The sequence below is a fragment of the Myxine glutinosa genome, chromosome 10 (assembly GCF_964187855.1).
Source record: "Myxine glutinosa chromosome 10, kmMyxGlut1.1, whole genome shotgun sequence".
Lineage (NCBI taxonomy): Eukaryota > Metazoa > Chordata > Myxini > Myxiniformes > Myxinidae > Myxine > Myxine glutinosa.
The window spans coordinates 101,479,266-101,507,175 of NC_136270.1; the positions used below are offsets into that span (position 1 = coordinate 101,479,266).

Below are 27,910 nucleotides of genomic sequence, written 5' to 3' on the forward strand. Positions count from 1 at the left end.
CGCGCTTTCCGGAGGGGCGGAGCCAAGCCGAGAAACATATATATACACATCGATCATTTATCGTGAACCGGAAAATATAATAAATTACTGATATTTAGCGACTCGAAAGGTTCTTTATCAACAACTTATTTTCTCGTGCTTCTGCTGACCTGTCTGCAAGGTGTATAAATCGAAGTCCCGAGTGCGAATCACATGTGAGCCCGTCCTGAGGTAATTAGCGATTGGGAACAATTCAGAACCTGTGGGTAAAGAACCCTTGGTAATTTCGCCAACAGTTTTCTGGACGACAGACTGCCGGTAGGGGACATGTATTGCAGCGCAATACTCAGAATGGTTGTTTTATTTTATTCTCATAAATGTAAATGACTGACAAACAAGGGATTTCCTGAGGCATGATATTCTTGCTGATATTATTTGATGTCACATTATCACTCATAACATGACACTGAGGCAAATGTGTCTAGCGACCCCGCCCCCATCAGGCTGATTGACAGCCGTAATCCCGTCCATCCCGCGGATCCCTTCCTATTCTTTTACAAATGAATGTAGTTTTGCGTACATTTCGTAGAATCATTTCAGGCTGTTAAAATTACAATACCAAAAGATGCTGCCTGAAGTAAAGATAAGGCAGATCATGAATATGGCGTTTGAAGAAGATTATTAATTTTATTATAATTATTATTATGAACGAGAAGATTAATTCCTGGTTTTGACCGTTCTAGCTTCTTCTTTTTTTTTTAACCATGGTCTGGCATACTGAAAAGTGATCCCTGTGATCCCGGCCTAGACAATCAATTGAACAGAGCAAGTAGGTTCTCATGTGTAGCCTAAACGACTTTTTAGAGAAGATATTCCAACTTTAGTTTTGTATGTAGCAGATGGGACAGACATTTTTTTCCGCACCATCCCTACATAGAGAGTACTAGCGTACTATCTGATTGTTGCCATTTTGTTCAATAATATTGTAGCAAAATGGTAATTGGAGGTTGAACCAAATCAGGTGGAATGTGCCATAAAATAAATTGATAAAAACATTTTTGGTGGTGGCACAGGAGCATCTTGTCCTTCCGCATCCTGAAAGATAGGAGTGCCCTTTATTATTATTGGATGGGGTATTTCGGCTGTAGAGAGAAAGAGAGGAAGGGGAAATAGATATATGCAGTATTATTAAATTAATAGCCTGGTGTTGGCTTAGCGGTTCAGGTGCCGGCCTGGGATTTTAGGATTCCTGGGTTCGAATCTCAGTCGATCGCTGAATTAACACCAAGGGGGTTGACTCAGCCTGTCATCTTTCCGATGTTGGCAAATTGAGTGCCAGGCTCACTGGTAATTCCCTGTGTTGCAAGAGGCGACTAACAGGGTTGGATGGCAGGAAGGGCATCTGGCCATAAAACATTGCTTCAAAAAGGGGACCATGGTGCCTGAAAAAGGCCAACCCCTGCTCTGTGGGGAAAAATGGCCTCTAAAGGTGATTCTTCTTCTTCTTCATTATTATTAAATTAGATGAAACAATCAATGGAAGTACATTGCATGTGCTCATTATAATAAACTCTAATGTACATTATTCCAACTGAAATATTCCATGGTAATTCTTTCTGGGATTAAAAAACATGAAATCTACTATAACAAGCATTCTGAGTATTGCGCTGCAATACATGTCCCCTACCGGCAGTCTGTCGTCCGGAAAACTGTTGGAGCAGCCTGCACGTATTGCACTGTGAATTATATAATTACCAACTCACGGTCTGAGGTAACTCAGCTAAAAATTATCCGATTTGCACCAAATAAAGTTTATGAATGGTTGCACAGACCCCTACTTCTCAGTAAAAGGGGAAAAAGAATGTAAATCGGAGTTAAAATTAGCCCGCAAGGTCGCTCCGTGGAGCAGCCTGCACGTATTGCACTATGTGTGAATTATATAATTACCAACTCACGGTCTGATGTAACTCGGCTACAAATTATCGAATTTGCACGAAATAAAGTTTATGAATGGTTGCACAGACCCCTACTTCTCACTAAAAGTGGAAACAGAATGTAAATTGGAGTTAAAACATGGAATATTAACAGCTTTGACTTACCGCACTCCAAATTATAGTCCGGAAAACTGTTGGGGAAATTACCAAAGTTCAAAGTGCCATAACTTTGTCAAAAATGATCGAAACGTCGTGAAGTTCGAACTTGATCTGTAACTTATCATGAGGAAACCATGTACCAAGTTTGAAATCATTAGCATTAAGAGTTTAGAAAAAAAGTCCGGAAAGCTGTTCTTTGCGTGACGGACGGACAGACGGAGGGACGGAGTGCAAACCTATAGTCCCCTCCGGTGTACACCGGTAGGGGACTAATAAATAGAGCTTGTGTGTCAGCAATATTCACTCGTTGATTGGACGCGACACTGACCAATCGGGTGTGCCAAATTTTCCATTTCCTTTTTGTCTACATAGTCGAGGCTCGTGGAAGAGCTGGATCAGGACATAACAGACAAAAACAGGACTCAAAACACGCATGAGAGGGAAACTCCAAGGTGGAAAAACTGTAAAATTAGGAGATATTTGGGTGGAGCAGGAGGGAGGGGAGGGGGGGGGGGGTCAACGAGCAGAGAAAAGATCATGGTTTTGGAATGAGGACGATCTAAGATGGCGGTGAACAGCTGTCTTGAAGACTTGGAGGGAAGAATGAGATTGAAGAGAAAGTGGACATTTGATTTCACAGGTGGAAAAAGGAGGAACAAATGAGTAGAGGTGGGTGGTAATCCTGGATTTAGGTACTGGGGTGAGGGGGGACAAAGCACGGAAAGAGCAGGGGGTGCAAGACCAGGAAGGAGGTGGTGGAAGACAGAGAGACCACCGACCTGTCTGCGATGTTGAAGTGATAAGACCATAGATTCAGCTTCAGTGTGGGAGATTTCAATGATCTTGAAGGCCTTGGCTTCCCTTCACTCGTTGATTGGTCACAGCTCTGAGGTGATTACAACATTGGTGATTATGGTGTGGCGTCTTTATCACGTGCTTTCCTCACCTCGTGACTGATCCTGGTGATTAGTGCATTGATTGCGAGGCTATTCTTGACAATTTTATGTTTATTTGACTGCCCAGACACAAAGTGGGCATCCGTTTTTGGAGGGCCGACACGGGTACCGATTGAGTTGCCCAGGGTGGAGTTGGCAGCTCGTATTAGAAATACACTGAGTGATTCTGTGGAACTGTTGCATTCCCGATTTGGCCCATCATTGCTATGTTGAACTCCTGAGTTAGTATCTTCTTGATACAGTCGCACCGCGGTATTGCGCATGCAGGACAAGGCGTCAAAGATGCCACAGTGTCTTTCACGATGAGCGGGCGAGTTATAGCCGGCACCATGGCAACAATCCAAGTTCCTGTCTAGACTGTGGGTAGAACGTGATCTGTTCTTCTCGGAGGCTCCCTGATACCAGGTCACGCGGCCTGAACTATGTTAAAGTGTGGTCGCTATCAGAGCAGCAGCTTCTGCACTATAAACAAATCCACTAGGCAGTTCATTTGTTTTCAGTGAGCGGCCACCATTGACTATGAAGGGCAACAAATTATTTATATATTTATTTATTTATATATATATATATATATACATGACTATGTTCGTGGCTTACTTACTCACTCTGGCTCTTTTTGTTCATCATTTCAGGCCCACACCCCTTGTTTCCTGGGCTGCAGCCCCCGGTGCCTGTGGACAGCCGTCACCACGAGGGACGTTACCACTACGACCCCACAGCCCTGCATCCATTACATGGGTATGCTTGCTGATGGTGCCCTTTCTTCGTTTTTATTGGTTTTTTTTCTTTTTCTCTCAATTTCTGTTCATTTGCTTCTTTGTCTTCACAGCTACATTTATTTCTCTCTGTGTCACAACACGCAGACATTTTGTAGTTTCGAAACTCTTCCACTGTTCACGATATTGGTTCAACATCGATAAACTAGGATGGATTTTCTTGCCATAGATCCACCAAGCCTACCGGGTTGGCTGGACAATGTATACCCATCTGAATTGGGGAACCCAGATTCAAATCCCATAAACAGTACCATTGTTTATCCATTGTTTACGAATGCTCTTGTAATTCACATTAAAGTAAAATAATGTCTACTTGTGTATTTATCCTGCATGTGGTTTCTATAACAGCTCCTCCATGAGTTAGATCAATGTACAAAATGAAAGTACATCACGAGGAATGGCACAGAATCCCACCTACATCCAAAACTAAAAGTAAATATTCGAGTACGTGTCCAGACTGTGATTAGAAGGAGTTTTGAGGTCCTTCAAGACATCCAGATTATCTTCTTCTTCTTCTTCTATTTCTATTTATTATATATATAAAATAAAGTTTTTGTTTGTTTGTTTGTTTGTCTGCACGCGCTAATCTCCTGAACGGTGAAAGATAGGAGGAAACCTCTGAAACAAAAAATGTCGGGACGGGCCCAGGGAAGATTATAGGCTAGGTGGCGAGGCTGGGCTGGGCCCATTTCGCAATAAATCTTCTTCTTCTTCTTCTTTCAAAATTCTCGAAGTACAACTTATGCACTTAATAGGAATATCTGACTGATTGCAACACATGCTTTCAAAATTCTCTCTCGCGGAGCCCGACAGAAGAAAGAACAAGGAATCGTTGAGCACTACCTGATACGGGGCTCGCGTCACACCTGTGTACAAAAGATTAAAATTCATTCAAAAAGAACCCGGACAACGCCAGGTGCATTCAGCTAGTAGTAAATAAATTCCAGGTTGTGGGTCAGGTGTATGAAGCTGCTTGTATCCTCATCAAAGGTTCATGTGAGCTTGCTTTTGAATAAGTTGCTGAAACAAATTTGCACGAGTTTTCATCTAATGGCTTTACTACTACTACTACTACTACTACTCCTACTACTACTACTACTACTACTACTACTACTCCTACTACTACTCCTACTACTACTCCTACTACTACTACTACTACTACTACTACTACTACTACTCCTACTACTACTCCTCCTACTACTACTACTACTCCTAATACTACTACTACTACTACTACTACTACTACTCCTACTACTACTCCTCCTACTACTACTACTACTACTCCTACTACTACTCCTACTCCTACTCCTACTACTACTCCTACTACTACTACTACTACTACTACTCCTACTACTACTACTCCTACTACTACTACTCCTCCTACTACTACTCCTACTCCTACTCCTACTACTACTACTACTCCAAACCCGTGGAGTTCTCAAGGTGTTCCTGGAAAATGTGCTCTGCGATGCTGTTACCTACACGGAGCACGCAAAGCGAAAGACCGTTACTGCCATGGATGTGGTGTACGCTTTGAAGCGCCAGGGCCGTACGCTCTACGGTTTCGGTGGTTAAACATTTTGTGAGTGTTCATCATCAACAACTACAACACTACTACTACTCCTACTACTACTCCTCCTACTACTACTCCTCCTACTACTACTACTCCTACTACTACTACTACTACTCCTAATACTCCTACTACTACTACTACTACTCCTACTACTACCACTACTACTACTCCTACTACTACTACTACTACTACTACTCCTACTACTACTCCTCCTCCTACTACTACTCCTACTACTACTACTACTACTACCACCAATACTACTTCAACGGCCGCACTTATCCCCACCACCATGTGGAGTCGTCTGGCCCAAGCCTTTCTTGAACTCGGCTGGCCAGGCCTGATGTTCGAATGAAAGTAGCTGGAGTTTCGATTGGCCAGAGTGCTGGTGATAACTTTCTTACCCTTCACAAAGGACACCGTGGGATACTTAACGTCCACTAACTAATCCTAGCAGGTGGGACACCCCGTGGACGGCACACACATTGACGTTCATCATCCTGCTTGCAATTCCAGGTCGAGATTCGAACCCAGACTGCACATCCCAGGTAGGAGTGCGCATACCTGTTGAGGACCTCAGTAGCACCAATATAATGCTTGTGTGCACACGAAGTACGATGCAGCCTCACACATCTGGCACAATACTCGTTTTTTTTTCAATTAACCGACTTTTCTGTCTTGCTGACGTTAACAAATAGAGGATATTTTAAAAGCCCCAAGTGTGATTGAACTTGCTTATTAAGCGGAAGAGTTGGACAGGCCGGAAGGCTATGGGAATTAACGGTGATTAACGATCCCACTCCCACTAACTGTGACCCAACTTCCTCGATGCTGTTATATTTGGAAACAGCTCCTGGCCCGATGGGTTCCCCTGACGAGGAGACTGCAGACTCTTCTTGTGCTGTCGTGTTGTTTATTTATTTATTTTTCCAACGGAAATCGCCCCAAACAAGGCATAAAGCCACTCCAGGTAAAGGGATGAAATGATGCTCCAGGTGAGGGGCTAAAATTACTTTGATGATGCTGATTTGAGCTCAAGTGCAGACGTGCGCTTACTATTCATGTACTATACGCATTCCTTCTTGGTGACAAGTTCCGAGGCAGTTGCGGATCCTCTTTCCTGATGCAAACATTATTTAATTGAGAAGTTTGTTTTGAAATCAATAACCGGAGTTTCCTGTGACACTTCTATCCTGCTGTCGCAAATGCATTATAGCACGAGAATCATTTTTATGACGTACTAGCAGAAGTACCCGGCGTTTCCGGGCGGGGGAGGGGGGAAGGGGGGGGAGAGGGAAGGGAAGGTGGGGGGAAGCGGAGGGGTGGGGGGACGGGAAGGGGAGCGGAGGGGGGTAAGGGGAGGGGAGGGGGAAGGAGAGGGGAGGGCGGGGGGAAGGGGAGGGGAGGTGCGGGGGGAAGGGGAGGGGAGGTGAGGGGGGAAGGGGAGGGGGCGTTCATATATATGCTGGTGGGTGAATGTGGCTCACGTTTCTGAGTTAAGTGTGATGCCGATCAGGAAGAAGAAGAAGCCGTACTACCAAATTCATACACTTCCGGAATTGTTTGATTTATTTGTATTCAAATGTCTGGTAATTGTTTTGTATTTATTTATGCGAATGTGTACTTGTATATAACTGTCATTAATTTAAAAAGTCTTCGGCAAAGAGGTTTTTTTTAAACTCCAAAAAACGATCTTTTTTTTCATTTTTTTTTTTTTTTCTGGCCTAAACACTCGCAGGCACACACTGATGAACCTCTGAAAGTTTGGCGAAGATCCGTTCAGCCAACTCTGAGAAAAATGGCGACACACAGACAGACACACACACAGACAGACCAACAGCTCTCTTATATAGTAGATGCGTCGGGTCACAGGCCTGCTTACAAACTCCACTTAACCATCTGATAGATATACGAACATCATTACGTTGGAGACGTGGACATTGGGAAGTATATGGGGTTCCTCGGGGATTATGACAAAGGGACACTTGTCGTGCTTTGCCGGAAGAAGGGTGCATGAGAAGGCCAGATAGAAAGAACACTACAATTTGATTTGCATCCGTTACTGTGTTGTTGCTGGTTTGTCCGGTAGAAAAGGCTTTGGATTTGGAGCAGGAGTCTGCTCTGTGAGGCCCCATCCCATTTCTTGCGTCGGTGTCATTTTACCAGCCTAATGGCTGCTCTGGTGCGTGCCTTCCTCTCGAGCCCGCAAAGAATCCATTCGGAGGTTTTGCGAGTGGGATTAAAGAGCGAGGGTGGAAGAGGGGAGGTGAAGGGTTATGGAGTTTCAGTGAGGGAGGAGGGCAAGGCTGAGGCTCAGGCAAAAATTCCTATGCATTGCGGGCCTTTTGGCAAAAGGCTCAGCTGACGATGATTTCGTTAGTTTTCCACAAAGAAGGCAGGCAAGTGATGAGGAGAGAATGAGCAAGGGGTCGTGACCTTTCGGCCATGAGGAGATCTGGTTGCACATTGCCGGGTGCTGACGATTCCTCAGCGTTCGCTTTTCTCGCTATAGCTCTGGCACACATAAGGTCACATCATCAAGGAAAAGGCATTTCAAGACCATCAATGCTGGTCATCTTCCAAGTGTGCGTGAACCAAAGATGTCCTGGGCATTGGTAAACATGACTGCGGGCATCACTCACAACAGTTAACTTCAATACCCTCCTCCGCAGCTTCCCAGTCGCAGGCTTGTGCAGCTCAGGTTACCAGGGTCACTGACCCTTTCCGAGAGTGGATCATGGTCGCTGTTGGCACCAGGAAAGCAGGGAGTGAGAGGAAGAGATGGAGAAAGGAGGCCGGGGGTGGGGGTAGGTGAGAGGGGAGGTGGCTGTTTAGAGGTTTGGGTGTGGTTGAAGTACTAAGGTGGGGGATGAAGAGGTTGGGAAGGTGATATAGTAGGGTAACGGGGTCATACGTGGAATAGGAAATGGATTTGCAGATTTTTGAAAGACCATTGTTGTTTTTGAATCCCATTTCAGGCCAACCATTTAATTGCAAGACCTTCTGACTGTCTCCTACATGAAGATGTTGTTTGTTGTTAAATGTACTTCTAGTGCTCTCATTGTGGTTGGACAGTGGTGTTGAGTTTTCATATAATTAATTAGTTTCCTCAGTTAGTTTTGTCTCATCAAAGTGAGTGAATTTCTTAAGTTGTGAAGAGGGATTTGGGAAGCGGCCTCAATGGATCTGGGCAAAGAAGAACAACCAGAAATCATAAAAAGGAATGATGCTGTGGCACCAGAAAGGACACCTTGGTGGGATTGGAACTTTCTAAGGAAAAAAAAAACAACATTCTTGGGAAAGAATCCCTGGAGAGCGTCCGGGGTTAAGGAGTTAGCAGTCATGTTTCCTGACCCCAAAATGAGAAGGTGCTGTGAGTTCGAGTTTGATGGTGGAAGTGGTCGGGCTGGAGATTTATACCATAATTCATTTGAAAGTTTGTCGTTAAAGTTTGGAGTTTATTGGGCGAGTTGATGTTCCTCGCGTGAGTTTTGTTTCCCAGTGGGAATTTTAGGATTTATTTCTTCAAACGAAATGGATGGCATTTTTTTCCCCCTTTTACCCTCCTCCACGGTGGGAGTGAGAGCCGTGCGGGTGAGCATGATAAGGGCCAAGCTATCTGCTTACTCCCACTTGCTGAAGGATCCCAGCTGAGATTGCTTGTAGGATAAGAGATTCTCCTGTATCCCATATCAGCCCCACTTCCTGCTGCCCGTACCTCCCAAACTCTACTCTTTATAGCATGCAACCCCACCCTTTATCCTCGTGCTTACAAGGATGTTGAGAAAGTTGTCAAGCACACTGTCTGTTCTGCTGAGTATAATTGTGAGCATTTCCAGGTGGGAACAGAATGAAAAATGTGAGCGTCTGGTATTTCTTAATATATAATTTGAACATGACATGGCTTTAGGGTGGCGAGGGCACATAAAAAGGTCATTTGTCATATTGTCTCTCATATCCTCGTCCCAGAAATCTCACATCCAGTAAGTACTACAGGTAGTGCAAAATGTAGTGCTTAACTCCAAGCAGGGAATTTGGCCAAGGTACCATTCTACGTTGTTGTTGTTGTTGTTGTTGTTGTTGTTGTTATTATTACATTTCCTGCCAGGAGATATAGAGACAACTCACAGCCAGTCGTAAACGTTTCCATAGATGAGTGTGAACCCTGCACATGCACACGTCTCCACTCCATCTCTGGATGCGGCCATAGTGTTAGGCCTTAATCAAAGAAGGAATTTCAAATCTGCCCAGGGTATCGGCACACAATGGTCTGCTCTTTTCAAAAGGATTGTAGGATCTTTACCATCCTCAAGCTAAATAGACAAGGCCTCCACCTGGACGATAGCTTGCTCCGACACATAGTGACCGCTCCGTCGCTGCACCAGACTGGCAGTTTTTGTTTAATTTTCACTTCATCATCAAATGAGCTTAGACTTGGCAACTTAAAGGTTCAGTACTAATCCTTCCCTGCATCGCCTAATCTACTGTATAAAGTACTGGCAGGGCTACCCGGTGTTGCCCAGTCTATTGTGGAGAAGTCTTTTGCCTCCGTTTCATCATCTCTTCTCAAAGCGTGCCTTCTACTATGCAATAGAGCTACAGCACCTCCCACATAGGCCCAGCCAGATGGGTTATGTGATGATCCACCGATGAGGCTGTGTTGCATGTCATGATGCAATAGCGCGGATGAATTCCGCAGTGTTGCAGTTGTCAAAGCATGAGTTGTGAACACTGAACTGCATAACACGGATCGTCTATCTCGTAAGTGCTCGGCTGGCCATTGCTCGTTGCCAAAGCCAGCTGGCCACCATCTAGCTTTGCGGAAAAGCACCAAATTTTCGATTTTGACAGCATAGCGTAGCTGCTCGCAAATAATTTTATTCATTTACTTATTGTTGCAGCCCTTTCTCATCTTTTCCGCTCTAGAAAACTAGGCCTTTATGTTCAAGGGAGCCTGTCGTGTTCATCCATTTAGTTGATCATCACACCATCTCAGATCATCCTCAATCCAAAACCATGATCTCTCAACCCCCCTCAAGCCCACCTCTTTCCAACTTTCCTGATTTTCCTACTTTCGAGCTTGCTTCTGTATCCATATTGTACACCCCCTGTGTTCTCCTCTCTCCCTCATTCTTCCTCACATACCTTATCTTCAAAGGGTCTCTCCTTTTTGACCCTCAACCACATGGTTGTGTGTTTCCCCCCTCTCCTTCTGCTGTTCGTTTTGTTCTGTTGCATCATGATTCGTTCTCTGTTCTAGCTCCTCCACAACTTATAAAGAAAAAGCGATGGCTTCCAATGCTCGCGAAGATGGTACTGGTGGAACATCCCACGGGTTAAAAAAAGTTTCTGCCATTGGGCCTTTCATCAGGTAGAGTTCAGCGGTTATGAAGATTTCCCTCCTTGTATCTGAACGTTCGCTCTTAGAAACCCGGTGGCTAACGCACTCTACGAGGCGAAAATAAGTTTGTATTTATTCTTGGCGGTGAGACATAAAAGCCCCGGCAAGTGACACCGGTGATCAGCCAGACAGCAGTGCGGGCAGGAGATGGAGCACGTTGAGGAGAGGAAAGCACTGACACTTTGACCCGTCCAGTCAAAGGAAGATAATGGTCATTATTGACTCTGCACCCATGGGGGATAAGGAACCGTTGTGAGAATAGGAATCAATTGCAGGGATGCCAAGCTTTCTTCTTCCACGCATTCACCGACACCATGGACGTTTCAGTAACTACGATTATTTGTCCCACTAGAAATCTCAACACCTTGTTTGGTAATGAAGCAAATATTTACTGACATTCCTCTTGGAGCTTCTCGAAGTGTTTGCCTAATTTCACCGGAGCACATCGACCAGCCTCCGTTTACTCAGAAATCAGGGATTTCTTCTTCTCCTATCGGTTTTGTTCTTTGTTTTTTTTTTCCCGAACTTCTCCGCTTTGTTTGCGCTACTCCCTGACTTGCATTTATACACTTATACAAAACTTATTCTTCATTTGTTTTCCTCACTCAAATTTTGTTTGATTGTATTTGCAGTTTGCGATTTAAGGAAATTACTCCTCTTTTTCTTTTTCTCTGTACACCTAATCCCATTCGTCGGTATCTGGGGAACGCGGGACGTAAAGATTGTTGCCTGGGCCTTAATGGGAGGGTGTGCTCAATCTGAAGTTGATGAAATTGAAAACTTCCGACCTGATGGCCCAGTTCCCGGGGTTGCAGTGTGCCACGTGAGCACAAAGCGTCCCTTGTATGGTTCGTTCAGTTGTGGGTAATAGATTGAACTCGCGTTATTATACAAAATAGATCATTTTGATGTCATTCTTCATACTCCAGCAATTCAAATTGGCCTAGCAATGGAGCTTGAAGTAAGGAGGGACATGGGGGCATGGGGGGAGGTAGGAGGTGGTATACGTGGCACATTTCTACAATCTTATGCTTCGGATAGCACCCCACACTCATATTCCACGTCTCTCTGGAGTCGCACAACTCTTCGATACTCCCGAAACCTCTCTCCCGAATCCCTCCCTCCATCCATACCCACCGAATGCCATTGGATGGACGGTGCGTCTCATTCACCAAGAACCTTGAGACCATACTTATTGGGATGAACAATAATCAGGTCACAGAGACATTGACGAAGGATTCCTAACTCAGCCTCTAATGATTGAGCAGCACAGCCAGACAATTCATTCTTCCTTCTAAGCATTATCTGTGCTGGGACAGTTTAATGTGTCTGGAATTTCTTTCATTTTGAAACAGACTTTTAACGGTATCCTTCTATTATTTACAAGGCGGCTCAAGTGCTCGCTGAACGGTTTTTGAATGTTATTCTGAGCAATGTAAACAGCCAGCTGGCAGGCTCGTGTGGTGGTAACATTAACCAGGACTGGGAAATCGGAAGGGCCTTCAGCCGCCCGCTGTCCAAATTGTGCGTTGGCGCGCAAGGGCCAAAAGCAGATTTGGGGGAGCAGCGGACGGTGCGCAAAGCAGTCTCTCGGTAATGGAGGCGAGACCCTTTACATACATAACCAGGCACAAAAGATGGAATTGCAGGCGACATTAGGTCAGCTCTGATTATTGTTTCTTTAAATGCATGAACATGATTGCTCCTCTACTTCCTCCAGAGGCCTTGGTCATCAGCAGGCAATGGATGATTGTTTTCTGATTGGTTACCTCTGCCACAGAAGGTGGATGAAGGTTATCTTTTCACCCCTGTCTGTCTGCTTGTTTGTCTGTCTCTGAGCAGGATATCTCAAAAAATTATGGACAGATTTGGACCAAATTTGATGGACATGTTGGGTGTGACAGATCTGGATACGACAATGTTTTGAGTGATTCTTCACCATTGAGTGATGGGGCCAAAAACTATATATAGCAGGATATCTCAAAAAGTTGTAGACGGGTCATGACAAAATTTGATGGATGAGTTGGTTAGGCGAAAATAACAAACCGATTAGATTTTGGTTCAGGTCCGAATCCAGATCCGGCCTATCAGTGGGTACAAAAGGTAAACTGTTCACCTTGGCGGAGGTCTTGCTCTACTGAGTGCCATTCTAGTTAAAGATGAAGCGCATTTGTTTGCTAAAGGAGAAACTGTAATCAATACACGTTGCGATGACATGATAGATAAACAGATTCCGTGAGTGTTAAACAACTTCCATGGTTTTTTCCTTCCCATAAGCTCGATTTATAATTATTATTGTCCAGCTGGGGCTTTGTCTTTGAGCTATAATCTCACCATAAGTCAAACTTTCATTGCTTATCAAATATCTGTTGACCACTCCACCTCGGCCTCATCAGGACGCTTCTTGCTGCAAAATTGATATCCAATGCTTCATTCGCACCACAAAGTGGTTCATTCCTCGGTGCATAACAATTCTGAGGTGTTTTGCGGCGTGAGCACAGCTAACCGTTTCTACATCACCAATGGACTGCGGGTATTGCAGGCCTGTTCCCAAAGACGGTGTCATGCATGTTTCTCTTAGTACCGGCCTAATTTTGGTGCTGCCCAGCTTTCCTTGCCAGGCTCCTTCACTTGATTGTGCGTAAATTTCATCTTTCACATTTTATCCCTCCATTGGTTTGCAGAACATGGATGCCTTTGGATAACGGCTATGTGTAAGTGCGAGTGAAAACCTTTTCATTCCACGATTCAGTTACACCTGAGTATTCTCTTCTGGCCAAAGTGCAAGGAATTTTTCAAAGTTGAAAGAACACAAGGAGGGGACCTTTGCTGCGTCCGTCCTTTTGTCTTCTTCAGTATTACAGAGGAGATGAGAGCGTGATGGCAGATGGACCTGGGAACGTGATGACGTTACTCGGCTAACAAACAGTTCCTCATGTTAAGATGAGATGGGAAAGCATCCTGCAGGAACACTTCCACTTTTCCGACCTGAAGGCAGGGTTTCCTTTTCGGAGGCAGGGCTTCAGCTGAAGAAGGCCTCTCCAAACTCATCCTCTCTTCTCTGTCCCTCTCTGAACTGCCGGAATGTTGCAAAGTGTGTCGTTCCTCGAATGGATGTTAAGCCAGGTGTCCCATCTGCGAGCATTAGCTGGTTGACATTAAAAATCCCATCGTGTAATTTGTGAACAGGAGACAAGTTGGCACCGGTACCCTGAACAAATTACAAATTCCTGCTATATTCAATGGAACATTAGATCTGGCCAGCAGGTTCATGAAAATCTTGGGCCCAAATTGTCCCCTGCCAACCCCACAAGAAAGTGGGAGTAATTGGACTGTTCTTGGAAGAAGTAGTACTAGGTCTTGGAAGCAAACCAAATTCGAACCCAGTTTGTACTTGGATGAAAGACTTACAAAGGCCCAGTTTTATTTACAAAGGCCGAGGTACAACACGACAGCTCATTTGGTAGGGTGCTCACATTTGAGCTGTCTGATCATAGATCATGTGTTCCATCATGGAGTTGAATCCGACTGCAACTGATGTCCTATTACAATGTAAGCAAAGAGTGCTACATTGCAGAACATTTCATCATGTGTGGTTCACCCCCGATCGAATGAACTGGCATTAATAGAGATCATGAGATTTATTTATTCCTCGACGGTCACACAATGGATTTTAATAACTAAAAGTATTTTGCCTCTTGCACAGGTTTGTAGTGAAAAGATTAATTAATTTATTTTTGATTTTCTGCAAATTGTGATGGAAAAAATTTGCCTCATGTGTATTCCCTGTTGCAAACACCTGTGATCAATAAGTGAGAGATATTGGTCATGGTTGATTATTATCGGTGTAAAGTGAAATGTACATTTTTGGTTCAAAAGGCAACAAGAGGTGAAAGCATTGTTTATTAGGCCCCGTGAAACTTAGTCCGAAATAGGGGGTCTCATCCGTCTGTCCGTCCGTCCGTCAGCAACCATATCCCGGAGATGTATGGAGCGATTTTGTTCATACTTGGCACAAAGACAGTCAATGATGGTACACATATGCCCATCATTTTGTTTTTGTTTCGCAATGATATCAAAGATGGCCGACTGGCGGCCATTTTAGTTGTAAAAAACCCGTTGAACACGTCCTCCACCATTTCTCGGACACGCATCTACCAATGTTGTTCAAACCTGGCACACAGATAATGAACGATGGCTTACATATGCACGTCATTTTCTTTCGATATCAGATCTAAGATGGCCGACTGGTAGACCGGCGGCAATTTTAGTTGTTAAAAAACCCCAGTATTGAACACGCCCTCAACCATTTCTTGGTCATGCATTTACCGATTTTGTTCAAACTTTACACACAGATAATAAATGATGGCTTACATATGCACGTCATTTCTATTCGAGATCAGATCTAAGATGGCCGACTGGTGGCCATTTTGTTACTTAAATTTGTCCCCAACCATTTCTCGGATATGCATGGACCAATCTTGTTCAAGCTTGGCACAAAGATAACACATGAGAGTATACATATACAGAAGATTTTGTTTTGTAATCTGACCAAATATGGCCGACCTGTGGCCCTAACAGCAAAATTACTAAATTAATGGGGGCTATGACATTTTATTTCTTTTTCTCCTTGTTATTTTCTCCTTGTTTTTCTCCTTGAACATTAACAGCATGTAAACCGAAATAGTAGAGCAGGCAAGGATGACAAGATGGATATGTGCATCATATTCCTATGATATGAAGAATAGAAAAGGATCATGTTGAAACTGCTCATGCCTGTCATAAATTATCCCGTAATTGCTCAGGATGTGAATTTTATTATGCACAATAACACGAAATGTCACCTGTCCCCCTGAAACAGCACACCTGTTTTGTCCGGAGCCCCGGCCTTTGCGGACGTACCACTGCTTCGGGTTTCGCCGCAGCGTTTAGCTGCGGGTGTGGAGGCGGCCTTTGGAGCAGGCCCTTTACGTGCCGGGCCACACCCTTTGGTAGCGCCCTACGTGGAACAATACCTCCGCTCGATGCACAGCAGTCCTTCACTCTCCGTCATCTCTGCAGCAAGGGGGTTGAGTCCCACCACGAGTGAGAACTGTTTGATGATGTAACTGACTATCTATAAGCGGTCAACCGCATAATACACCACACTCTTGCCAACAATTAGAAATCCAGTATGATAGTTCATATTTTAGAATTGACTTGGATTAGTAACTTTGACAACTTTTCGCCAAATGCTGCAATTCATGAGAACTAAACGGAGAGGTTTACAAGGGGAGCATCATACCAGCCATGCCACACAAATATTCACCAATTAAGCACAGAAAAGTTTCTGCTAAGATTCGAACACAGAAATGGATATAATTTTACAGAAGCACACCTCCATATTTTCCTCTATAGGATGAACAAAAGCAACATAGTACCTTATTTACATGGGGGCTTGTGGTAGAGCTGAATGACAAATGATGGATTGAAAACACAGTATGGTAACAAGAAAGAGAAACACATCAGATGGACATTTGCAATGATTAATAAAAGTGCAGGAAAGAACGAATATGTAAGCATAGCACAGGGACATGACTCCAGCTATGAAGACAATAATGGGATCATTAGCATCCACCAATTTCCCCAGTGCTGCCTGATAGGTCCTGCAGTTTAACATCTTTCTGAGGGACGACAAACACAGTGATGCATCGCTCTGTTTGTGAAACGCCAGGATGATAGTTTATAGCTGAGTCGAGATTCAAACACAGGCTTGCCAGCCCAGAGGTGAGCAAACATACCTCTAGGGCTAGGCAATCCGTACAACCTGTACATGCATGTACAGTATATATACATATTTATATATTTCTATTTATATGTACATATTTATATATATATACATATTTATATACAGTCGGACCCGAGCCGCCAGCTATTCGCAAAATCTGTGTACTCACGGTTGATAAAATGCGACATGCTTCTCTATTCGCAGAAAAACATCCCGCAATTTCGCGTTTTTTTTTCCCGTAGCTGTGTTCCACCAAATCGCGGTTTTTTTCTATTTGCGGCTGTGTTCTGCCAAATCGCGGTTTCTTTTCTATTTGTGGCTGTGTTCCGCCAAATTGCGGGGTTTTTTCTATTCGAGACTGTGTTCTGCCAAATCGCTGTTTTTTTCTATTCGTGGCTGTGTTCCACCAAATTGCGGGATTTTTTCTATTCGCGGCTATGTTCCGCCAAATCGTGGTTTTTTTTCTATTCGTGGCTGTTCCACCAAATTGCGGGGTTTTTTTCTATTTGCGGCTGTGTTCTGCCAAATCGCGGTTTTTTCCCCTATTCACGGCCATGTTCCGCGAATTTGCAGTTTTTCATGGCCGCAAAAAAAAAATTCAGGAGCCGCGAGTTTGACACATTTATAAAACCCATCTTTCACCAGCCATGCATATAGCAGCTGGACATGCGCAAAAAACATCTTCTACGAACCGCGAGCATGACTTGCTCCTGTGTTCGCTGCTGTGTGTTTCGCGTTTTCATGGCTTTTGCAGGATATCCCATCATCAACGCTATGAACAGCTTCACATGATATTCCGCCATTCACAGGTAAACAATTTTTCACGGGATATCCCAACAGACAGTAGACATTGCTTCGCGGGATATCCCACCAGCTGCATAACACGTCATCCCTGCAAGTTACTGTACAGAATGAAAACACTCCACGGTATCTATTAGTACAATTAGCTGTCTCCCTTTTCCCCCATTGAAACAATGGCACAGCATGCATTCACGGATTTTCATAGACATTCGTGGATTATTGCCGACATTCGTGGATTATTGTCGACATTCATGGACGATTGCCGACATTCATGGATTATTGCCGACATTCGTGGATTATTGCCGACATTCGTGGATTATTGCCAACATTCGTGGATTATTGCCGACATTCGTGGATTATTGCCGACATTCGTGGAGTATTGCCGACATTCGCGGGTTTTGGCTCGCCATTTCCGGGACGTTCATCAACCTTCGTGGATTTTCATCGACATTCGTGGATTATTGCCAACATTCGCGGGTTTTGGCTCGCCATTTCCGGGACGTCCATCAACCTTAGCGGATTTTCATCAACATTCGTGGATTATTGCCAACATTCGCGGGTTTTGGCTCGCCATTTCCGGGACGTTCATCAACCTTCGCGGATTATCGTTGACATTCTCGGGATTTGCGTCACCATTCACGGATTTTACCTCACTGTTCGCGGTTTGGTCCTCTCTATTCGTGGATTTTCGCTACTCGGGAACCTATACCCCCTTTTTCCATTGAAACAATGCCCCGCTATTCGCGGGTTTCGCTATTCGCAGATTTTCCAGGAACATATCCTCCGCGAATAGCAGGGTCCGACTGTATATATATATATATATATATATATATATATATATATACAGACTTGGCATTTAATATGGAATATTTTTTTTTCCTTGACTTGGGTTTACTTTCTTAACTCAGTATATCAATCTGGTGAGTTTCTTTTACACTTTGGTGATTTATTTGTTAAAAGAACCATGTCACTGATTGTCTGTCGCAGCAAGAAGTCAACAACAGGATTATATCACAGGTGGCGTGGCAAAATGTACGGACAGGTGCATTTGATGATTGGCTTCACAGTCGGGTATACAAGGGTTGTTGCGTTCTGTATTAGTGGAAAACAACTGCTGCACGTCTCCAAAAGTTATTGCCGCTTCCTCTGGAGATGGTCCGTCATCTCGACAATGCTGTTTGTCATGGAGTGGTGGCTTTACGAAAGTACGGCATGAAACAGCGTGCTATTGCTCGGCAGAATGGGATCACTCAAGGTCAGGTGTCAAAGATCCTGAAACGAAATGCTCAGAAGGGTGTCCCTACTCCAATACCAAGGCCAGGACGTCCCCGCAGAACCACAAGGAGGGATGATCACCAGCTGCACCGGTTAGTCCGCAATGGCCGTACCAAGTCAGCTAATCGGCTTAGGGCTGAGTGGCAGCAACTGACAAATGTGCCTGTATCCAGAAGGCTAGTCAACCAACGACTGGTTCAAGCAGGCTATCGTGCCAGGCGTCCCCTGAGAAAGCCACGCCTGACCAGACAACACCGCCAGTGCCGATTGCAGTGGGCCAGAGAGCACCGTCAATGGCAGCCAGGACACTGGAATCACGTGATCTTCAGTGACGAGTCTAGATTTCTGGTCTATCATCAAGATGGCCGCGTCTGAGTGTGCAGACAAGTGCATGAAGCCTACAACAAAGATTGTATAGTGCCAAGAGTCCAAGCTGGAGGTGGTGGGGTGACCGTTTGGGCTGCTTTTCATGCAGGGGGCAAAACTGACCTGGTTGTTCTGAATGGAAACCTGAACCAGTTCAAGTACAGGGCCATTCTGGAAGAAACATTGCTTCCATTTGCTCGTGCAGCCTTTCGAGGAAACTTTGTCTTCCAAGATGACAATGCACGGCCTCATCATGCTCGCATGATCCAACACTTTCTTGCTGACCATGGTGTAGAGCATATGGAGTGGCCTGCCATGTCCCCGGATATGAATCTAATAGAGAACTTGTGGGCAGAATTAACGCGTCAAATCGACCACTTGGACCAGCAGCCGACCTCTGTGCGTGATTTGCAGCAGGCTATTGTGACTGCATGGCAAGCGATTCCTCTCCAAACCTTGGCAAATCTCGTGAACAGCATGCCTCAACGTGTACGTGCTCTCCTGAATGCTCGTGGGGGTTACACGAAGTACTGAACTGTAATTTTACTGTCCGTAATCCCAGTCGTAATTTAACTTTTGTTTTTGTTAAAAAAATTTTTGGCTGATGTGCAAAATAAAGACATACTTCTGGGAAACGTACAGAAGTTTAACACAGTACTGTCCATGAATTGAGTTCGATATCAGTTTACATCACTTTCAAGGATCAATTTATTTGTTTCGAAATGTCAAATGTGGTTTTTGTTTCTTTTAAAGGTCACATTAACAAAATCTAGAATAATTTACACATAATTCCAATGAACTTTGGGTTCTAAGACATCTTGAAAAGTAAGTTCATCCCCACAAAAAAAATATTCCATATTAAATGCCAAGTCTGTATATGTATATATATATATATATGTATATATATATATATATATATATATATATATATATATATATATATATATATATATATATATATATATATATATATATATATATATATAAAGTTTCCACAGCTTACTGGGTCAATATGTAGCATCATACTCATTGAAAAAGTACTCCAGTTTGAATTCACTCTTAAGACATGTGGAACAGCAGTAACTTTGGCAGGACTGCATGCTGAAAAGTTTCAGAAGTTGATGTGTATGTTGGATGTGCTGTATATCTTGTATCCTACATAAATTGGCTGTAACTGTTAGAAGATGCTACGTTTTTCATTTCTTCACATGCTACGATCTCACATACCATTTGTATTCACCGGATATTGATGCTGATGCTTTTTCAAATTGATAAATGCTCAAATGTTTTAAAGTTCATTTCGTATGGGAGTTTTACTTTATCGTGATGGTAATAAAATATATAGTAATATCCAAATTATGCTAATTACTATGAAGATTCCAAAAGTCTAAAATTGAAAGGAAAAACATGCAAATAATGTCGAAGAATAAAAATGAAAAATAATTTATCTTTCCATCTTTAAACAGTGCTTGTGAACTGTAATTTGATGGAGTGGAGTGCTAATATGACGGCGGATTTCATAAAGTGTGGCTGTTCTAACATGCAATCACATATCCAAATATTTGCCCGAATAACCACGAGATGTGAAGCCAAACAAACAAACATGGTTCCCTTGGTGGTTACCCTCTCTCACACAAGGCTCGGATGAAATAACCAACTGCAGCTGCTCTCTTGGCCCTCTCTTATTTCCCTTCCTTCTTCACTCCCACTCTTATTTCCAGGTCCTTATGATCATCTAAAGGAGCGGGGTGGCTTTCCTATTGGGGGGCTACCCCCTGGAGCTAGCCCAGGTGACTATTACCACCAACTGGCGCTGATGGCAGGCCATGGTGTTGGCTATGGAGCTGGTCTTCTGCCGCCTGCTGCACCCACAGCCTTCCCATTTGATTACATGCACGGCTTCGATGGTAAATGGGAAGGGATTGTAGGATTCAAGGCCTGTAGACATCTAGTGTAGTTCCTTTAGGATACATAATCTCTTGATCACGCGCAGTGATGTAGCGGTTCATTTCCTATTTTCGGTTTTCCGGTTTTCGATCCAATCAAATGCTTGTAGATAAAATGTGATCCACATTGAAAGACAGCAAACATTTAGATGTATGTAATGCCATGAAAGGTGGACAATTCCATCGTGGCGTCATCTGGCATGAGATTCTGCTACCATTGTTGGTGCCAATTGTACTACCAACTGTTGCGCAATAAGTTGAGCGTTGAGGATCTCTTGGGTGGAGCCATCGGCGTGGGGGAGCATTTCCATATTGCTGATGTGACGGAACCATTTGCTTATGCAATTGTACAGACAAACGGACAACTCGCTTACAAAATATTTATCTTCAAGTCACGCTATGTCTTCAAGTCACGTAATGCTCGGCCAGAAAGCAAAAATACTCTCTGCGCTGTTTGTGGCTGTAAAACATGTGACCTATCTTTAATGGAGTTGAACCACCTTTAGAGGCCATTTTTCCCCGCAGAGCAGGGGCAGTCCCTTTTTTGAAGCGATGTTTTATGGCCAGATGCCCTTCCTGCCGCCAACCCTGTTGGTCGCCTCTTGCGACACACAGGGAATTACCAGTGAACTGGTACTCAATTTGCCGACCTCAGAAGTATGACAGCCTGAGTCAACCCCCCTGGCGTTAATTCAACGATCGACTGGGATTCAGACCCAGGATCCTAGGATCCCAAGCCGGCACCCTAACCGCTAACCCTAACACCAGGCCTGTACCTTTAATGGAGTTGATATGGCCAAAAGCTGTAAAAAAAAATTAAATAAAACATGTGAAAGAGTGAAACTAGGAACGTGCGAACACAATTCTGTTTCATCAGTTTTCTTTGTCGGGTAATATTGTACTATTGTGTGCAATGGTATGGACGGTAAAAATGAGTGTTCCTCGCTATGTTTTCCTCCTTGGAGCCATTTCAGTCGGAATTTCCTGTTTTATCATCGTGACGGTACGAAAATAATTTATGACCGTGATTCGACAAGTCGTCAGCTTGATGGATTTATTTAATCTGGTGTTTGTGTAGCGCAGGCATGATGGACCGAATGGCCTTCTCTTTTGGCAACTTTCGTTGTTATTCCTTCTTGTATGTTATATCCTTGCTACATGGAAATATATGACTTAAGTGCCAAGTCCTGGCTGTAACACCATTTTACTGCCAAATGGACCAACATTGTAAAAAATTTCTTGTTTCGTCCACCAAGGACGTGTACTGCCAGGTAAACTTGATGGCGTATAATACAGGCCCAACTACTGCTCCATGCGAGTACCCAGATGCTTTGAGGTCCGCTGGAGAATAAAACATGCACAGGAAAAGGTGTGGTTAATGCGTGGTTTACTTCTTGAGGGATGGGATACAAGGTTCTAGAATGTTCTGGCATTAAAAGGGTTGGTGGTTTGAATGGGGGTGCTCAGCTCTATATGTGATTCATTTCAAGCACGTCTACTGCCCAAGGAAATAGTGTTTTTTGAACAGATTAAAATTAACTTAAGATGAATATTACGTGGGATGTACGATTTTGACCGGGATGGGATTCCCAGCAGCGTCTAGAAGGAAACAAGGAATGTAATTAAGATTGTATGCGAGTTGGAGGCCCTGAAATCCATCACTCCAGAGAGACCATATTTGTTTGATTTTTGCAAGCTTGCTTGGCCTCTCGCCAGTTGCCCTTGGCCAAGTGGAGGAAGGGAAATTAGAGCTAGGCAGACTTGGTTTAAGTGTATTGCTGGTATTTTACTAAACTGATCATTGCCGATTCAGTGATTTGAGTTCAGAGGTCACGTTTGATTATCATTAACACTGATGTAATCCTTTGTGTAACCATCACTGAATTGAGTGCTGGATATTCTCATTCATTAAGGAGCCTTAAAATCCTCTCATCGACAGTTGTAGCAAACTCCGAAAAAGGCTAAGGAATACACTTGATGTTGAACTGGCCTTTGATCTCTGTGGCTTGTCGGTCTCTGTCGCCCACCCCCAGCAGCCTCTCGCTTTTCAAGCCCACGTCCAAGTGCCGGCGGTGCCAGGATGAGCCGGAAACGCTCACTGTCTATCTCCCCGCTGTCCGACACCAGTTTAGACCTGCACGCAATGATTCGCTCCTCGCCCAACTCCTTGCTTGCCTTTCTGGGCCCGTCTCGCAGCAGCTCTGCCACGAGCGGCTCTTACGGACACCTGTCCGCGGGCGCTGTCAGGTGGGCACTGCCCTACCATCAACTGCAGTGAGATAACCACGTCTCCTGTGAATCATCATTGTTCTGGAATGTTTATCTAATATGAGGATGACTCTTAATGAGCTTTTGGTCTGAATGGATTCGACCAGCACACGCTGGAAATTTCACTTGAGCCATTTTGATTCCCCAAACCTGCACGGTCAAAATAAAAGTATGAATGACAAACAAAGACAACTGCACTCTAGTATACCAAAAATGTGCTTTTGTTTTTTGTGCTTCTCTTTCGTTTATGACCAGCCCTGCATTTGGTCTAGCGCACGCAGCGACACCTGCAGCTCTACAGCTATTGGGCCGGCAGCTGTCATCGTTTGGGCCAACACCACCCCTGACGCAGCCACAGGCTCCCATTGCTCCATGCCATAGCATGCTCGGTCTCTCAAATCCACCATCCGATGGGCCACAGGTACTCCTGTCATGGCGGCCATACTTTGTTGTAATTAGTGCAGATAAGGATTACATTGAAATAGTCTACTACCTTTTATCCTTTATTAGAAAGGTATTTAGGCACATGGAAAAGCTGAAAAAATGACTCAGTTTTTTTTTTTTTTTTTTTTTTGTATACTGAATCGAGGCTCGTGAAAGAGCTAAAAATACGATTCCTTCGTAAATTCGCCAATTCGCCATTCGTTATAGGTCAGTTTACATGTTTATGATGAAAAGGTGAGAAACAAATGCACTTTGCATACCAAACTACAGATGCAGCTTGACAGTTGCTGTCATTGCCATCAACTTAATTTGTAAAATCCATTATCTGGAACATTCCCTTAAAGTTTGCAACATTTTGGACGAGATTTATGTTTTCATCCCTGTCTGTTTGTCTGTTTCTGTCTGTGAGCAAAAAAAGTTGTAGATGGATTGAGATGAAATTTGTTGGACAGGTTTGGTGTGTGACAAGAATGAATTGATTAGATTTTGGTGAAGATTCAAATCTGGACCCGGATACAAGATTTTAAAAATTAAATAAGTGATTCTTCACAATGGGGAGATGGGGCAAAAACTATGTATGGCATGTTCTCTCAAAAAAGTTGTGGATGGATTTGGACGAAACAAGGTGAATGAATTGGGTAGGTGACAGGAACAAGCCGAGGAGATTTTGGTTCAGTTCCGGATCCAGATCCGGTCTATCGGTGGGATAGGTTCAGCCTGGCGGAGGTATGCACTCTCCCGAGTGCCGTTGTAGTATTATTTTGTGCTCATAGGCCAACACATATTAACACAGCTTGTGTTGGTTTATCGTCTATTGTGCAGGGAGCAGGAGGAGAGGCTGCCGTATCAAGCACTGGAGATCCCCTGACTCATCGGAAGCACAACAAGCCCCGCGCAGAATGCCGTTCTCAGGTCTGTCCTTTGGTCAGTCAGACGTGTCTTGGTGTCCCTGTTGGAATGTGCTTGCTCAGTTATAGGTCATTTTAAATGGTGACTTTTTCCCATTCCTTCTCCGATTTGGGAATGCATGTCATCAACGTTTTAATTTTGCCATTTGTACTGCAGAGGTTGGGTCTCTCTGTAGCTCTTGATATTAATGTCTCCGAGGAACCATTAAGTTCAATGAGAGCAGTCTTTGGCCAAAGGATCAAGAGGCAAGAATTTGGAATTTGGACAGGCTACCAGTTGTCTCTGATGTATAAAATCTGACAAATAGTGGAAAATAGGACTACTGATGCCCACAAGTTAAAGTTTTGGAAGAGTGAGGTGCCTCATCTCGTTGCAAGCATTAGCAATATCCATGGAGACTAATCATACTTCTTGCTTGTGATCCAAAGCATTCTACCATTGCTAAATCAGAACTCGCAACAGATCCAAGGCAGAGTAACTCGAATGAAAGCCAAATTGATTATTGGTGATTAAGAAGACAGAGAAGATGTGAGCTCACAACATTGCAGGCCAACTCCTCGACAACCACCTTGGGACAATAACTCCGCGTCCCTGTATGCATTTTGTTGGTGACTGACAAGGGAGAGAGTTGATGCGCTTTAGCGTTATGTTGTCCAAACATGGTGTTTCGGTCATTGAAGCATCGCTTGATGCTACAGGTGTCGCAGGAGATGGAACGACCATCGCCCCCCGAGGATGATGCCGAGAGGGATGAGCTAAAGCAGGAGCCGGACGCCATTTACGAGACAAACTGCCACTGGGAGGATTGCAGCCGGGAGTTTGACACTCAAGATCAGCTTGTTCACGTGAGTTGCTTTGATATGTTTCTGTCTTTTCTTTTTTCCATTAACGTGTCGATAGGAAACGTTTCCAACATATTTGGCAAATGTTGCAGTATATGTGGAACGACCTGTTTGCCCACAGCACATTAACAATGAGCACATACATGGGGAGCGCAAAGAGTTTGTATGCCGTTGGCGTGAATGCAGTCGTGAGCAGAAGGCCTTCAAGGCACAGTACATGCTGGTTGTCCACATGCGTCGCCATACAGGAGAGAAGCCTCATAAATGCACTGTAAGTATTTCTTTATCCCATTCTCTTGTACACCGCATTACACATTCTTATCCAGTTACTCAACTAGCGCGAACAAACTACTGCAGAAATAGTGGCACCGAACATCAAGTCAGTGAACACATGCATTTCAGTTAAATATGTCTCCTTTCAGAAGTATATTTTATTATACATTCAGTAGACTCAGTGACATAATAGTTCAAGACCTTTCCATCTGTCATCATAGAGAATACTATCCGAAAGCACCCGGCGTTGCCCAGGTTCTTTTTGAATGAATTTACTACTATAATTCAGCTTTTACTCGCGGACATAGAAGATTGACTACTATAATTCAGCTCAGCTTTTAATTGCGAAATGGGCCCAGCCCGACCGAGGCAGCCTCGACCGGCCTCGCCACCTAGCCTATAACCTTCCCGAGGCCCGTTCCGACATTTTTAGTTCTTTTTGAATGAATTTACTACTATAATTCATTCAGCCTTTACTTGTGGCCGTAGAAGATTGACTACTATAATTCAGCTCAGCTTTTAATTGCGAAATGGGACCAGCCCGGCCGAGGCGGCCTCGATCGCCCTCGTCACCTAGCCTATAACTTTCCCGGGGCCCATTCCGACATTTTTCGTTCTTTTTGAATGAATTTACTACTATAATTCAGCTTTACTCACGGCCGTAGAAGATTGACTACTATAATTCAGCTCAGCTTTTAATTGCGAAATGGGCCCAGCCCGGCCGAAGTGGGCCTCGACCGGCCTCGCCACCGAGCCTATAACCTTCCCGGGGCCCGTCCCGACATTTTTTGTTTTCGAGGTTTCCTCCTATCTTTCACCGTTCAGGAGATTTGCACGTGCAGACAAACAAACAAACAAACAAACAAAAACTTTATTTTATATATATATCTATATAGATGAAACAAAGTGAAAAAAAAATCATCATACTAAAACACGCAATTTGGTGTCTGCCTATCTGTCTGTATAACCGCAATACATTTGGTCATTATTTATCCAATCTCAACCAAACATGACAGGACTAAGGATTACATGATGCAGATTGTAGCAACTTCATTTCCCCCTCCACAAGGGGGTTTCCACGTTGGGTGAAATCCGTGTTTAAGTGCATATGTGTTGAGATCCAGGGAATCGTGGCGTTTTTCCAAGGTTGCTTCGAACAACAAAAGTAACAACACTAACTAAAACGGCACTCAGCAGAGAGCACGTAGCTCCACTAGGCTGAACAGTTTGTTTTTTAATCCCACTGACAGGCCAGATCTGGATCAACCTGTCCACCTGTCCTGAACCAAAATCGGCTTGTTCTTTTCACCTACCCAACTCATCCACCAAGTTTTGTCATAACCCATCCACAACCTTTTGAAATATCGTGCTATTTATAGTTTTTGGTCCTGTCACTCAATGGAGAAGAATCACTTAAAAAATTCTCAGATCCAGATCTGGGTCTTCACCAAAATCTAATCATTTAATCCTTGTCACACACCCAACCTGTCCATCAAATTTTGTCTGAATCGGTCCACAACTTTTTGAGACATCTTGTTCACAAACAGACAAACAGATAAACACACAAACAGATGGGGGTGAAAACATAACCTCCATCCACCTTCGGTGGCATAGTTAACGATAACAGCATAATATTAATGTTGTTAAAAAACAATATTAATACGAATAATATCCCCCCTCCCCAAGTGGTTTTTCCACCATGGACACGCACCATAAGCTTATCGTGCTGTTTTGTGGGGGCAACCCTACCAGAAGTAAAAATATTTTAAACCACAAACACGTATGATTACATTTTTAAACAGTCGTTTTTTTTTTCGTTTTTTTAAAATACAGAATCGAGGATCGTGGAAGACCTAAGACATTGAACATGTAAACATGCACAGGCACATAAAACATACATTGAAGGGAGCAGGAGACAAGAGGGGGAGAGAGAGGGAAGCACACAAGCACAACAGTAGAGAACAGGGACGTCAGTAGATCTGTGGAAGGGGGAGGGGTGGGGCTGGAGGGAGGGGTACACGGTATAAAGCAAATGAACACTACTAGGAATTTCACTACTAAGAATTTCAGGAAAGAAGTTGGGGATTGAAAGAGGCAGATTTGGGGTGTTTTAGCAGGGGTAGAAAAGAACAAGGTTTTGGATGGGTGAAGATAAGAGATGGTGGTGGACAGCTGTTTTAAAGACCTGGAGGGAGGAGAGGGATTGAAGAGAGTGTGGGAGATTGTTCCAGAGGCCGGAGAAAA

The 27,910-nt window shown here is 43.9% G+C and overlaps 1 protein-coding gene across 1 annotated transcript in view; it reads left to right on the forward strand.

Moving 5' to 3' along the window:
• Positions 1-27,910, forward strand: part of LOC137433900 (zinc finger protein GLI2-like) — a 303,950-nt gene that overhangs the window by 243,684 nt on the left and 32,356 nt on the right. Inside the window, exons 4-11 of the mRNA XM_078785944.1 lie at positions 3,661-3,766; positions 15,637-15,860; positions 20,706-20,891; positions 22,964-23,177; positions 23,454-23,619; positions 24,465-24,554; positions 25,250-25,396; positions 25,515-25,664. Coding sequence (XP_078642070.1) covers positions 3,661-3,766; positions 15,637-15,860; positions 20,706-20,891; positions 22,964-23,177; positions 23,454-23,619; positions 24,465-24,554; positions 25,250-25,396; positions 25,515-25,664 — 1,283 coding nt within the window. The remainder of the gene's footprint in view (positions 1-3,660; positions 3,767-15,636; positions 15,861-20,705; positions 20,892-22,963; positions 23,178-23,453; positions 23,620-24,464; positions 24,555-25,249; positions 25,397-25,514; positions 25,665-27,910) is intronic.